The 16,407-nt window shown below is 38.3% G+C and overlaps 1 protein-coding gene across 1 annotated transcript in view; it reads right to left on the bottom strand.

Annotated features, from left to right (window-relative positions):
* erbb3b (erb-b2 receptor tyrosine kinase 3b) overlaps window positions 1-14,096 on the bottom strand; it is a 41,092-nt gene extending 26,996 nt beyond the window's left edge. Inside the window, exons 1-3 of the mRNA XM_053482629.1 lie at window positions 13,626-14,096; window positions 641-792; window positions 233-413 (exon numbers count right to left, since the gene is read on the bottom strand). Of these exons, the coding sequence (XP_053338604.1) occupies window positions 233-413; window positions 641-792; window positions 13,626-13,692 (400 nt within the window). The 5' untranslated portion in view covers window positions 13,693-14,096. The remainder of the gene's footprint in view (window positions 1-232; window positions 414-640; window positions 793-13,625) is intronic.
* Between the last annotated feature and the right edge of the window lie 2,311 nt (window positions 14,097-16,407).

The following is a 16,407-nucleotide window of genomic DNA, read 5'->3' as shown; positions in this document are numbered from 1 at the left end:
CGCACACACCCAGAGCATTCACTTACGCTGTAATGCTAAGGTTTTAACGGGGCTAGAATGTTCCCACAGTTCTGCTGTCATGGGACCTGATCTGATCATGTGACTACAGTTTAAAACTCAAAAAACTCATCAAATCTTTTCAGATATACAGTATGTGTGTATGTGTGTGATCAGTGGGTGATCCCTCCAGTCCACTCCTCCATCCCGTCTTTCCCTTCTCAGCTGTCCTAACCTGTGAGATGATTAAGGCCCAGGTTCTCCAGTCCATACTGGCCATCGAAGTTGAGAAAGACAGACAGGGCCCATTCCTTATCATAAAGCGTGCTGCCACGGATCACTCGCAGCTGCTCCAAAGGAAGCCGGCGAAACTGGTTTGTAGCAATGAGGACATAGCCCGTCACTTCCCGAACAGTCTGCAGGTACAGGCGAGACAATTAAAGAGGCGTGATGAAGCCCACTGGAATGCAGCAGCTATTAAAACTTCGATTCTATTAAACATTAATAACTGTTTTGCCTGAAGGTGAATTTATGTTGTGCAGTTATGGTAGTTAAAATCTTGCAACCGTGACAGATTTAAGAAGCAATCTCTGCCATCAAAGCAATGCAGTGCATTACAGCCGGTAATAAATAATGTACTTACTCCGAGGAAGGAAAAGTCGAAGTCTTGCACCATAAGTGTGATTTCCAGGTTCCCAGTGATGATCTCACAGCCCTCGTAGCGTGCCTTCATGCCGTTGTAGTGCTGCACAGAGCTTTCGGTAAAACTGAGGCCATTCTTGGTTCCTGCGCAAACTGTTGGAGAGAGACACATGACAGACTTAGCTGTTAAATGGAAAATGATGCATGACTGGATGAATGTCTGTTGCCCCTTTTACAACCTATCCCACTTACCCACAAAGTAACTTCTCACTCCCAACCCCTGAAAAAAAAAAACTTTCTTAAATGCTAAAGGCTACCATCTAGTGAATTGTAAATCGACTGACTCTGTAATAGGCAGGTGAGAAACAACAACACAAGGCGAGAGACGACAAGACATACAGCACACAGTCCACCACCGCATTGTGGGTGGTTTTACAAGTGGGCTAACAAGCATCTACCCAACCCCCCTGCCTCCCCCCAAACAAAATCAATCAATCAATCATTATGAAAATTTATTTGACATTTCTTTTGCTAGTAGGACATTTAATAAATAGAAAAATCTGGCAACCATATCATGAATTATCCTCATGTTTCTCCATGAGCATGAGGCAGAGAGTAAAAACCGCAACCGCAACCGCAACCACAACATTGTGTAGGTTCTCCGTGAAGAATAGCTCTGGTCCCTCAGGACATGTCCATGAAACCTCTGGGTGGGGGGGTGCTGTGGTATCTAGCACTGTGACATTAGCGGCAGATCCTGTGTGTGCCGTGAGTTGCGTGATGGGGCCTTCGAGGATCAGAATCGTTTGTCTGGTGCATTCAATACATTCTTGGTCAGATTGAGATCAGGGGAATTTGGACGCCGTATGAACAATCTTGAACTCCTTGACCTGCTAAAGCCCATACGCAGCAGGATGTGACGCACTGGGTGCTCTGCTACCTCTCTATCATAGACTTTTATTAGTAATTTGCGCTACATTGGCTGTCCTGTGGAATCAGACCAGATTCACTGTCCTTTGATCTGCACAGGCATACAGTAGATGAGCCTTGGTTGCCCATGATCCTGTTGCAAGTTTAAATGATACGCAATGTCAATCCTTGCGGTCGTGTTAGTGTTGGTGCTGATAAGTGTATATCTGTCTAACAGCCCCACATTTCTTCTTTTGTTCACACAATAAAAAAAAATTATTTCTGCACCTATGAAAGAGCTACCCTTATGCAAAGAAAATATATTTTTCTATATATTAACTGTCAATATATTAAATGATTTATGTTATGATCTACTCATTGCTACACCAACTGATACTAACTAATAATTAACAGAAAAAAAATATATTAAAAATATATTCACAATATACATAATAATATATTACAATAGATTGAAAAATACATAAGGAATTGCCGCTTTTCTTATACTGTATTGAGAAAACAAACATATATCCTAATGTATGTAATTTTATATTGAACAATGTACTTCAACATATATTGAATTTGACTGAATATCTCTATTTCTTTATATATTTTTTTACAATATGCTTATATGTTAATGTAGTTTAAACAAAATGGACTTTATAGGCATTAATCAGAGCACACTGACAAAGTAAAAGTGTCTGTATAATATTTAAACATGCATAAAGTGTTAATAAACTTTTTTTCCATAAGGGCACCACTGTGCATGAATTTTGTTATAGCAGCCTACAAGACTCTCCTCAAAATATTCCCATGTCACAAACCTTATAGTTACAGCTTTACCCGTGCCCAACAGCTGTACTTTTAAATTACTTAATTGAGTGTGACATAATTTCCTGTTTAAGCTTATAACAATCAGCATTTATATAAAACAGAGACTCACAGCTATGAATCAATTAATCAACAACATGTTTACATTTAATATTTATGGAAGGAGTCTCCAATGTCAGATTTTTTATAATTTTTTAAAGCTATAACTTTACGTTTTTCAAGATGACAACATTTAAAGATGGAGGATTTTTTGCCTCATATGCATATACAAGAGGTGTTCGAGTCAAAACTGGACTTTTAAATGTTAACAATAACCGAACACAACCATGAGAACTTCCCTTATTTGTCCATATAATCCCCTGTTACACTATTTCATTTCACTAGCGCTTGGATACCATCAAGAAAGAAAGTTTACTCAGTCCGTCTGAGCCATGATGAGACGCAGGCCTCCCTGGAACTCCTAACGGCCCAAACATATGAAAGTGGCTTGGGTGCGAGGACAGGACTGTACAGGGGATGTGGCTCACCACACATCACATCTACGGCATTTAGCAGACATCCTTATCCAGAGTGACACACGTTTTTATTTCATTATACATCTGAGGGTTACGGGCCTTGTTTAAGAGCTCAAGAGTGGCAACTTTGTGGTGGTGGGGTTTGAACCTTGGACCTTTTGATCAGTAGCCCAATGCCTACTGTAATGTGCAAGTGATCTTCGCGAATGATTGGGTGTAAAAGCACCCTGGCAGAAGCATCTCTTCCACAAGCTGGTGACAAGTTAGACGTTGATTATATGTCAAAGGATGTGGCAAGGATCCATTCAGTGACTGTTCATGGAAATGACTGAGTCGATCAGATAAGATCATCATTCACGAACACACTGCCTTCCTTAAAACATTTACAACATTTTAATGGAGTCTCATGCTTGAAATCATCTGTAAATGTAAACCAGTTTGACGTCTTCGTTCATGAGAAATTTACTTACAAATCCTGGTAATGATATTATAAACAGATATAAAAAGTGATGTCATTGTTTAAAAAATAATAATATGTTTTCATTGCGTAAATGTTGATAAGTACTGTTATTAAAATAAAACAAAAAACAGCTCTGTAGATTTAACAGCCCTTGACTGTGAGTGCATTATAACACTGTTTTTTTCTTCTTCGACAGAACATTGTGTTTTAATACAGAATTATGATTTTTTGTTATTTTGTTATTAACACTTGGCTATAACATGCAATCCCAGTACCTAAACTTAATTACTAATAATACCCAAATATGTCTTTAAAAGCTTTATACTGAACAATCAGTGATTTATAAATAATAAATCTTCAGCATGTTCAGCTGAAATACAGGGCCAATTGTGAACCCCTTTAAAGCAGCAAAAAGCCTCTGCACGCACATCCATGCACACACCCAGACACAAGGTCGGAAGTATGGTAAAGGAGAGGCCAAAGGTGAACAAGGTCACAGGACCGCTACAGGCTAATACTGGGAGTACAAGGGCTTGTAATGTGCTCACAGACATGAATTCAACTGAAGTGGGAGGGCGAGAAACGACATCAATCTGCACAGCAGGGTCACTGGCTTGAGGGTGGAATTAGTGCTAATTTACCATCCACTAAACCGAGAGACCAAAGAACCACACACACACACACAGACACTGTCACTCGCACTTTCCCCTCCATCCCTCTATCTTTCTCTGCACCTCGGCAGATCATCAGACGGCTCAGTCATGCAACCATAATTCTTGCGGGTGATCAGCCGCAGCGCGTTGGCGTGTGACACAGACCTTCGCAAGGGTATACTGTGTTTTAATGACTATGTATTATGCTATAGATGTGCTGTGTGGCATTACAGCAGAACAGCACAGAAACACACACCTCATTAGCAGCACACATTAGCACATTAATAGCTATGTGACACTCCTGAGCTTATTATCAAGGAAGTGAGGAACAAGAAGATAAGAGTTTGCAGAAACCACTGAAAAGACGAATGCATCCTGCTCTACAGGTTTAAAAACAACATTTTATCTTGTTATACGTTTTATAATGTACAGGATATAGGATGATATATACTGTAGTATTTACCCAAACTGGATCTCACTCCAAGGGTGCATTAAACAAAACCCAGACATCAACACTATTTTAAATTTCACTTATCAGCAAATGATATACACTGCAAACCCTAATGCTTAAAGTAATTAAACATATTGAGTACTGTTAACCTAAATAAGTACAATTAGTTCAAATTAATAGACCTTGATGAGTATTTAGAACTTTATGGTATTTATGAGTTTGTAGAAATTACACTCTTCAAGTTAGCTGAACAACTTTAATATTTAAAGCCACAGTACTTGTCTCCTTAAAGTTTTAAAATCAATTTAAAAACCTTCAGCCTAGCCATTTTGTGACCTTATCAATGCACATGTAAACTGCCCACGTTAAATCGTTTGGATCAAGATGGTGGATTGGTCTGTCTTTGCATGATGCTGTACGTATAATCTTTACAAATCTTGATGTTTTTGATTTGTGTCATCTGATTGTCGACAGTTTGGTGCTCTCTAGAGGCACTGGTGGCTCAGTGGTAGGTGTTTCGTCTGCCACATAAAAGGCCTGGGTTCGATTCTCAGCCACTGGATGAAGTGCCTGTCCCAAGCCCAAATAAAATGCGAGGGCTGCTTCATGAAGGGCACCTGGTGTAAAACCTGTGCCAAGCTTGTGTGCGGACCGGATGGTCCACTGTGGCGACCTATTGCCGGGAGCAGGCGAAAGACCAACAACAATTTCTTTGATTTGCAACAACTAAAAAAAAAAAAAGATAATTACTATTAATTGGTATGAGTTAGGCTACTCATTAATCCAAATAAAGGATGATTAATATGAATAAGTACAAAAACAAAATCAGTTTTGAAAAAAAAAGTTCTGTTTACTTAAAATTAAAAACATCATTATTTAAAAAATTTGATGTAACTAATTACCTGAAATTTTTTGAGTTTTGCCAACTTATTCGGGTTTACAGTGTATTAGCCTCACAACATTAAATATTACTCTTACGTAAGTACATAACTTTTAAGCGCAGCAGGAAAACACGCTTAGCACCCAGCACATTCCCAGCCTAATCTCTATTCAGTCCACCTGTCATATATGGTATGTGATGTGTGATTACCGCACAAGAGAATTTCCTTGTACTGTTGTGGGACGTCCCGGAAATCTGTTTACTTGAACATTAGTTAATAAATGACTCAGCAAATCATATTGTTTTGTGGAACACTCTGATAAGCTTTGTGCTAGTGATGGGAGATATCATATAAAAAATCCTATCATAATTCTTCGAAAAATCTCTGCAGTGTAGTATCAATGTGGTCTTGAGGAATAGTTCTCGTAGGCTTCCTAAAAGACATTTTTGGCTCTCGTTTTGAGTCTAGTCCCTGTACCTGAGCAGTTTCAGAGGAATCCTTTTTGTTTGTTAAGCCACACCGAGACCTATAACTCATTCAAACATAATAATAGTGAAGTATTTCGCCCTATCGTCCGAAGATCGTGAGTTTGGTTCACCGGTGATGATGTAGCCTCCCGCATTCCGATGGGAAGTTACTTAGCGCTTTCACATCAAGCATGGCTCTACAGCCGGTCATGAAATCACGGAGGAGCGGAAAGTGCTGTCCTTTGTGTGTGTTAGTGAGTGAGCGAGCAGTTAGAAACCTTAATGTGGGAGACTCCTAGTGATGGGTAGGAATTGGATACGGGGTACTAAATTGGGGGGATGAAAATGAGGTAAAATCCCCACAAAAAACATAATAAGCATCTAACTTAAGGCATGAAACAGTGAGAAACAGGTGCAGATGAATCCAGGTGATCAGGCCGGTGATTAGTATCCTGGTGATGCTGAATGCTGAGTGGTTGGAACAGATGAGAGGGGAAACGAGGTTGCTGCTGGGGCTGTTACATTACCTTGTAGACTTGAGATGTGTCTGCTACTTATGCTCTATAAAGCCTTCATAACAGCTCTAATCTGAGGTGATGGAAACTGGTGATTTCTAAATGAACTTCTCCTCTGCAGCAGAGGTAAGTTTTGGTCTTGCTTTCCTGGGAAGGTTTCATCATGGTCGCTTAATGGGTTTCGCAAATGCACTCGACAGGATACTGTTCTACTATTCCAGAACAGCTGACCTTTGTATTTTTTAAATCATAACTGACTGTTGTTGTTGTTACTAATGCCTACGTTTGGACAAAATCTAGTATTGCTCTAGAATGTCGCAAACAAATCCAAAATTGTGTCTTTGTTTGACTAGCGTGTCCAAACATTTTGACTGGTACTGTACATAATTTAACTAAATTTAATTTAATATGAGGAAATATACTTGTTTAACATCTTCATTATAAAAAAACTAAAATAACATTTTCTAATTTTACAATCTTAACTATCAGCTGAAATTTATTTAATTTTTTTAAGAAAATGTTTATCACAATACTGATATTGTATCATCACACTGGACTGGGCAGCCCTACTCTGTAGTGTTTCCCAAACCCACTATGTACAGTATACTGACCAGGGCCAGAACAAAACTCATTCATTTGTCTAAAACAGCCTCTACACATCCTCAGATCCATGGGTTTTTCCTCTGTCCATGAACCACAAAAGCTGTGCCAAGGCAACCATTATTTTGATGCACTGAACTGCTCCTGTGAACAGCTTTATTATGACTTATTATAGTAAGTTATGCTTGTACTGTTAACTTCAGTTATTCTGCCAGACATTTGGAAGCCCTTATTCGCTCGCTATATCATCGTGATTGTTGTGTGCTGGGGCACTGAACGATTTCCTTCCTCATGTTATTTCGAATGTTCAACTTTACCATTTAATACATGCTTCCTATAAATACATCTGAGGGCATGATACGGCTGTTTGACGGACCAGAGTGGAGGCGTGAGGCTCTCAGCACTCCCAGACAGACATTCTTAATAAACAAAGCTCAGGATTGTCACAAAGCTATAAATGTGAACTCTGTTCATGTGTACTGTGTGTGAATGCATGTGTATGTGTCTGTGTTCGCGTTAGCACTACTGAGATCATAGGAGCACACAATAGGGCGAGTGTGAGTTCAGCAGTCTCTCCACGGGTGGGGGGGATAGGAGGGTCTAGGCGACAGGAAGAGATAGGGACACTATCTATGAGTAGCCACGCTCTTTAGCTGTTCATGCACCCACTACTCATAGTCACCCCCCCCCAATCCTTGGCAATATTCCTACTATTTCACGTACAAAGCCTTGAAGTCTTCAACGCCCATAATCCACCGGCTCGTGAATCACTCTGCGGGGGAGCTATTATTGGAACGAAGCCCAATGCAGGAATCTCGTTTGAATCTTGTTGAATGTAAGGAATTTGAAAGCAACCTTTTTTTCCGTGTCACGACATGATAATCAGTAGTCTCGCTTTACCCGGCACTTTTCGGCTGTTGTTCTAAGCAAACAAGAGATAATTAGACCTCACTGAACCTTTTTTTTTTTTTTTTTTTTTTTGGTGAACAACATATTTTCACTTTACTGGTTGTAGTTAATAATATTGACTCTTGAGAAGAATATATAAGAGTTCCTCTAAATCCAGTCCTCATGTACAGCACGTGTGGTCAATTTAAAAATATCTCCACTTTCTATATCGATGCATGAAGATGCCCATGAATAAGTCATCAAATAAATCTGGTTTGTAAGAAGGAGATGCCATGCGTGGCCTGTTACAGGGCTATGCAAAAAAAAATTAAAACTCAGTTTAATTAGAATAATTGCTTGCATGCTCGATATTGATGAGCATAGCTAACGTTAGGTATTTACATAAGTATTATTTATCCTGTTGCAACGCAGGCACCTTTGTGCCGTTTTACCATTAGTATCTCTTCTAATACTCCAATTCTCTTTGTATTGCTACCCAGTCGTAAAAACACGTACAAATAAATATTTAAAAAGAAAACATTGTGCAAGAAGTGATATTTTTAGACTAAAACCTACATTATACAGGAAGATTACCAAACACCGGTTTCAGACTGGTAATCAGCATCCTTACAATTTTGTGGGGAAAAAAAAAGAGTCTCTTGCTGCAATGTTGGAGTCACTTGCAGAGAGTTGACTCCATGCAGTATATTTTAAGCTACTTAATTTTGCTATGTTTGTGCATGTGGACTTCTCTATTCAATTCAAAAGACAACAGGTTTTCTGTAGAGTTTAAAATCCAGAGAGTGGGACGATCATGGCTAAACACTGACTTTGTGTTTCCATAATCATTGCTGAGATGATTTGGAAGTATGTTTGGCTCGTCATCTTGTTTAAATTTTGTCTAATTATGGCCAAGCCTAAAGCTCCCGGCCAAGGCAAAAGGTTCTGGATTGAAAAATGCTAGCACTTTTTTCAAAATGGACATAATATGAGGTGCTTTTATTTGCGTGCAGTTTCCATTTCCGCCAAATATGCTAAACAAAACGACTTGACTTTGGTGTCGTCTGAACAATACAAAAGTATAGCTGCAGTATACACAGATTAGTATGTAAGTATATTTATACATGTACACTACTAGTGTGTTTGTTTATAAATGTCACGTGATTTTCTTTTTTTTTTTTTTTACAACATTTACCATTATTATTGTATTTCCTTTTTGAATTTATCTGCAAGTTAACAGATAAAGAGTTAGAATTGATCTCGAGTGTGAAGACCAAAGAGCTAACACTGCCAAGCAAGCAAGCCGTCATTCGAATGAAAAATTCAAACACACCCATCAGAGAGAGATAGAAAAACATTAGATGTGGCCAAATTTAACATTCGGTACAAAAAAAACCCCACTGGTGAGTCTGGAAACAGTAAAATGTAAAATAAATATTAATTTAAAATTAATATTAATTTATTAAATGTGATTTTTTTATTTTTTTTTAAAAGCTTATAAATTTTTGGAGCAACGGCTTATAAACAGTTGAGACAGAGATAAACCAGATTGAGCATTAACAGGAATTGAAACCGGTGTCTGGTCATGCCTGTGGAATCTAGACGTCATGCCGTCACTGACTACAAAGGATCGCATCCCAAATATTAAAATGACAATTTTATTCATAATTGATTTCATTTTGTCCAATTAATCTTGGGATGCTGGGCTGTTTATACTTAAATAAAGTGATGTAATGCCTACAGCCCTTAAAAAGTTAAAAGTTTGCAAGTATTTAAATATTTATGTTTCTTTCTCAGAACAAAGGTGCTGGTGTTAATACTTAATTCCAGCTATCAGACTGGTATCAGTATCAATGACATGAAAAGCAAACCCAGCCCGAGTTTTTGATATACTTTTCATTATAAATGTACTTTATATAGTCGATTATTTTGGCTATGTTCCCATTACAAGACACACTGGAATTCAGATTTTTTTTCGAGCAAATCGTATTTGCATGTCGTAACAGTTCGCTTTCACAATAACAAATGACTTTTATCTGACTTTATTGTGGACACGCCTGTCCTCTGAAATGTCACACGTGCACATTGATACATTCTCACTCGCACTATCAAGGTTAAAACACATCTCTGCTGATTCATTTTAAACAACAGGTGCGATTTTGGCAAAAATACGCTTCGGAATTTGCTCTGGAGGATGGCGAGTAGTTAACCAGCTGTATTTGTTAAGATCCAGAAAGAGGTAGAAAGCCAGACGTCTTGCTTCATCTGTCCTATCAGCTATTGCTGGTACTGCTATGAAACGTCTGCTGCGTATTGACATCAGGGAGTGCCATACGCATGTGCAGAGGCAAAACATTCATATCTTCATCACATCAGATATGTACCTGATCTAGAAAAAAGTGCTCCAGATCTGATCTAAAGGACATCAGATTTGTACATTCAGACAACCCATAAAGAACAAATCTTACTGTACATTTACATTTAGGCATCTGGCAGACACTCTTATCCAGAGCAACATACAAAAGTGCTTTGAAGTTCCCGTCATTGAATAGATCCTTACATAGGTTACTATTCTTTATTTTTTATTTTTTGGAGAGGGGAATACAAATGTCTAACACACAGTCGCTGCTTTCAGGTTGATCTTTGCCAAATTAGTGCAGAAAATCAGAATTGAGTCACTTCAGGCTGGTAATGTGAATCTATTCTATAATGCAACATCCCTTAATGTATGTACAAAAAAACTGATGGAGGTAATATATGGAGGTAAAATCAAGCTAAATATGGAGGTAATTACAGGTAAAGGTTTTAAGGATTAACGTTTTGTTTCTTGCATCACCTGCTGCCGATCCACCTTTTTCAAACCTGAACATAAATTAATCTCAGCTAGTGCTTATCAAAATCACTGTAACTGGAAGTGTGTAGTCAATTCAAATTCAAGTAGGAACTTGGGACTTAGAAGTAGAGATAAAAAAGGAGTGGAGAATGACTCTCGCTGCCCACTCCCTGAATGTAAACACAGCTTAGGATTTCTCCTGCTGCGCTCTGAACATATATAAAGGTAGCTAGTCAGGGCCTCTTGAGTTGTGTTATACGGCAATACTATACATGTTTTGCCTCCAATCCAATTTAGTTTATAAGTTCTTTAAGATTACAAAACAAGTCCAGACTCTAACTCGTTCTTCCTAAACCTGACTCGTTATTCTGCTGTAAGGTTGGGACACACCATCAAAAAGACCCATAAACTACCAAGGCGACTAGACTCATGCGTTATATATTCTGTTGAAAATGGTTCTCGGTTCGTCCTTGAGAAGTCATCACTTTTAAATGATGGGAAATTAATTTCATTTTCCACCTCTCCTTACAACAATAAAAACAGGCCCAGTGAACTTTAGTGCCATATTCTTGAGTGCAACGTCTAATTAAAGTTTTATGACAGGGCAATATATTCCTACACCTCACTCTGACACTGAACCAGTTTACAACCCTGCTGACACACTGGCAAAATAGGTTACATATTAGCACAATCAGGAACTCTGATTACAACGCATTAATACCCAGCAGGATTCTAAGAGGCAAAGTTCTTTAAGAAAAAAAATATAAGAAGAAGAAGGTTTTGTGTGCAAAAGGAGAGGAACGATTAAGGAGAGGCCTGGTTAATCATTCTGGAGCTGTCAATATATCCTCTAGGAGTGAGTCACTCCTGGGCGGTTCTGCTAATGAACCCTACAGCTTAAGTCTGCTCACACTGTTCACACCGGTGACGCAAATTAAGAGTCTTCAAACACAATGAGATAAGTGTGAAGTTAAGATTCCTAAATTAGTCTCAGTCTATTCATTAAATAAGGGGGAAAAGACGCTAAGTTATTGAGTCAGTCTTAATTTAATTGTTTTAACTGATTGTTATGTTGAGTTTCAATGGGTTTCAATTCCAGAATCAAATTACTCAAAACCTACAGCAGAAGAAAAAATGTATATATATCTTGGAGGGTCCCCAAAGATGATTGGTTTCCTAAGTGGGTTCTGCTAGGTTCCTTAACTAATATGGGAAAAAAATACATTTTGGGGGTTTTACATAAAAGGAACAGACTGAACAAAAAATCTAGATTTAAAAGTGTACATATGTAAAGCACTTTCTATAATGATAATAATAATAATAATAATATTAAATAATTTTATTTATATAGGCATCTTTCTAGTCAGCCAAGGTCACCTCCCAAAATTTAAACAAGAAATTAATTAATAACATAAAGTCTAAAATAAACATATTAAAAAAATCATTAAAACAATTAACAATTTTATGTGTATGTATTTTCTGTTTTTTGTGGACAATGTTCTGTTAATAGATGTGTTTGATACAGTATATACTTCAACACTTTTCCCCCCTAGTATCAGTTTGTCCGTTCCAGATCTGTTGTGCTTTACCAAAAACAGAATTTCATTAATGACTACATTTTAAACACACGCCAGTTTTCTAATCTTTAATCTTTTAAGTAAAATGGGACTCTGTTTCTCTAAAGAGATTACTAAAGAAAGGTATGAATAAAATGTTTCCAGATTCACTGGATCATGAGTCAGTACCGAGAATACCAGAGCACACCTACTCAGGTGAAACAGGAAAAAAAAAAAACAGGTTAAAGTTCATTCAATGACCTGAATGACAATCTGAGATTTTGTGTTTGTTTTCTTCCATAACAATAACTCTATATTTTATTGTCTCCAGTGTAAGGGACAAAATTAACTTAAGTCACTATTTGGGATTTGATGGAAATTCATGACTCGGTTTGATTAAAATCAGGTCAGCGTATTTCCTGATGTATAGGTAATAGACAGTATCTATAATTACGATTTCATTACTTCCTCAAAATGTTAATAGCACCACTTGGACACTTGTAGAAATTTGGAGTAGGCTATTGATGACTTGTCTTCCTCATGCTTAATAAATGAATTAGTTATTTTTTAACTCATGTCAGTGCACTCTCAGTGCCAGTCTCAAAACTGGATATAATGGGGAGGGTTGTGTCAGGAAGGGCATCTGTGGCAAGTCCATTCGATCCGCTGTAGCCGCCCCCAAATGAAATCAGCCAAAACAACAACAACCGTCTGACTGAATTGTGACTACTGTTTATAGTATAGAACATGGAACACTTATTTATGTCTATTTGTTTATCTCTGTGAATGTGTTTATGTGTGTGGAAATGCATGGCTCTTGCACTAGTTTCTAAGCAGTTTCATCATTTTTGACACTTACAACAACAGTTTGGAATGACAATGGGTGTTTTAAAGATTTCCACCTTTCTTAAAGCACATGACTGACTTTTAAACGCAGGACTGCCAGACAGACGTTATTGGTCAAACCCTAAACCTTAATTTCCACTTTGTATTGAAATTGTATGACCATAAATATCTTATCATCACACATTTATATTGTCACCTACGTGCGTGCTAGGAGGTGATGAGTTCTAATCCCAGGACAACCAGACAGACAAGTTTTTTGTTTTTTTTTAACAAAACCAATGATACAAATTAACTTTGTAGTGAAATAGGCTATGTACATTTATTCTTTATAACAGAAATATTTCATCATCACACTTTTATATTTTCACGTGAGGTGATGAGTTCTAATCCAGCCAAGCAAGGCTCGTAATAAATTATTTTTTTTTTTTTAGTTCAACTGATTATTTTTAGATTAAAATCGATTACTAGTGAATGTGAACTCCTTTACAAGACAATTGTAATATATGCATTGCCTATAGATGTGGTCAAAAGGAGGCATCTGTTTACCCTGAACTGATTAAATGCATTGCGTTATTTCGTACCTTCCTCAGTTTGCGCAGAAGCTCCTTGCAGATAAAGGAAGAGAAGCGCGAGCACCTGCAGTCGCATCTCTCGTCCTGTGAAGGAGCGGAGCGCGAGAGCGCGCGCGCACCCTCTCACTCGCTCACTCACTCACCACCACGAGCCTTTCTTCAGTCCAGGTGCTTCCCAAGCTGTGTGTGGTTTTTTTTTAAGGAAATTCCTAAAGCTCCAATATCCAGTAAAGCAGAACAATATCCACAAGTTTTCCCCTCGGTTTGTTTCCCCCCTTTTTTATCAACAAACAAGTAAACTGATTTAATCGCAGTTCGCTCCACGCGCGCGCAGACTACCTTTCGATTTCGAGTTCTCGGTCCCGCGTGGAGACCAGGCGCGCGAGCTGGACACGACTAGACAAGCGTGACACGAATAATCTTTATCCGAGGCATCAGAGCCAGCCTGTGAGACGCTATGAAGGGTTTGTGACAGCGACAGTCCGGGGAATTTGGGAGCGGAGACTCGGTGTGACGCTCAGTAACCACGCCCTCTCGAAATGTCAACCGCAGGAAAGCGCGAGCGCTCCTGTTCCCATTGCGCGCGCCACCGAGATATGATTAGCTGTACAGGTGCTGCATTCCGACCTACAATCTAGGGACAAATCTATCTATCTATCTATCTATCTATCTATCTATCTATCTATCACGTTTGTATGTACACATGTATATGGACTAATGTATTAACCAAACCTCTTAATTACTCTATTAATCAGGCTTCTTATCCCAACTGTGGCCTTACATCTCCAGGGTGCAGGGTTCGAGTAGCACTAGCTGGTCTGTGTACATGGAGTTTGCATGTTCTCGCCATGCTTGTTGGGCTCCCCCAGGTACTCTGGTTTCCTTCCACAGTATAACAACATGCAGATAAGGCTAACCCGTAGTTTGTGTGAGAGAGTGTGTGAGCATATGTTAATTTGTGCCCTGTGATGGATTGGTACCCATGGTGTGTCTCACTTACTTCCTCCCAGTCCCTTGGTATAGCCTGACACTGTATAGGAAAGAAGTGGGATGCACACTGTTGACCCATATGGTTAAAGTGTACATCAGGAGCAAGGACTACCTGGCATGGGCAGGAGATTTCTCGCCTTTATGTGGTCAAATATAAATCTAGGAAAGCAAAGATCATGTTCATTAATATCAAATGCATATAGTGCTTGTATGGTGCTGCATGAAATGCTACAGCTTTCTTAGTACCTGATGCACCCATCATGCCTAGTGCCAACCTAATAAGGCTGTGGGGGGCAATGTTATAATGTAGGGTTGGTCAGGTCTAAGTTCAACAATGTTATGTGCCCAAAAATTGTAATTGAAAAAGAGTTGTTCAGGGAACATTCTCACACATATCATTTTTATAGATGGGTTGGCCACCACAGAGTGCAGACCTTAACCACTTTAAAAATCTTTATCCCTATTTGCATGGGATTCGTATTACCTGGGGACCTTGTGTGATTAATAATTGTGGAGGTTGTCTGTGATCTTAATCCCATGTGAATCTGCCATGTCTATAATTTGTAAAGTAAAAATTTACTACCACAAATTACCTACCATATTTCGCCTGTGATAATATTAGTCCCGCACGAATTGGCATGTCTGTGAGTTTGCCAGGATTTGGTGGTAATGTATTTAATTCTTTCAAGGTTTTTGTTACCTGTGCACCTTATTATCAGTCTCCTGCAAAGAATGGAGGCTGCAGATGTTGGAGTGCTTTGAAAGAAATTTGGATGCTGGGTCATATCGCTATACATCATACAACAATACAATGTGCTGCATCAGAAGAGCGAAAGCAAAAATAATGATTATATGGAGATAGATGACATGCATAGCAGCATGTGGTAAGTAACATTCTTTTATTACACAAAGTGTTGACTTTATATCTGAGAGATAAGTCTATAAATTCAAAGTAAAATCAAAGGCTTCACTTATCCTGTGCGAATGCTCCGCACAAAATTCAGATGTGGGGGAAGGGGTCATTTATAAATCACACAAGGTCCCCAGATGCGAATAGGGCTTTTGGCATGTGATGGAAAAGACTTTACTCATCGTCAATACAAGATCTTGGAGAGAAATGAATGTGACTCTAAATAACTCTGCTGCTCTGAAGTAATGGTTGTGACATTGCATAAGCTTATCATAAAAATGCCCATGTTGTATTCAAAGCAAAGGTTGGTACCACAGATTATTAGTGTGTGTGATTTAGCTTCTTTTATTTGGGCAGTGTAGCAAAAGTACAGCCAGGTGCTAGCTACACTAAAACCTATAAAAAAAATCATTTATAAACTTCTTTTTCTCCACAAAAACTAAGTTGAGGAAAACAGAGCAAAATTACATTTGACATATGACTTTTTTTATGGTAAATGGAATTATACCTGTTGCAAAAAAACAAAAACAAATTATATACACATTCTCTATATGATAGACATTCCTCTCTTATGTAAACGAGTTACTGTAGATCATAAACAGCAATAATGGAAAAGAAAACAGGTAAGCTTAAATTAAAGATATGGGTGTCAGTATTATTTTACATCCCAGGTTGCATAGATTACAAACAAACACATTCATTACCATATGAGTTTTTAATAAACATGGATATGGTGGTTGATAGTCTGGTTTCATCAGTAGAATGCTTCTCAGTAGCTGTAGTGATCTTGTTTCTCTCCAAACAGCTCCATGTAAGCTGAGCTGCTTATGTTCTCCACTAATTAGAACAAACCTGTTGTATACAGTAGTAGTACATACCTTGTGATTTCTT

Source organism: Clarias gariepinus, chromosome 22 (assembly GCF_024256425.1).
Source record: "Clarias gariepinus isolate MV-2021 ecotype Netherlands chromosome 22, CGAR_prim_01v2, whole genome shotgun sequence".
NCBI lineage: Eukaryota > Metazoa > Chordata > Actinopteri > Siluriformes > Clariidae > Clarias > Clarias gariepinus.
This window is presented reverse-complemented; position numbering and strand designations above follow the sequence as displayed.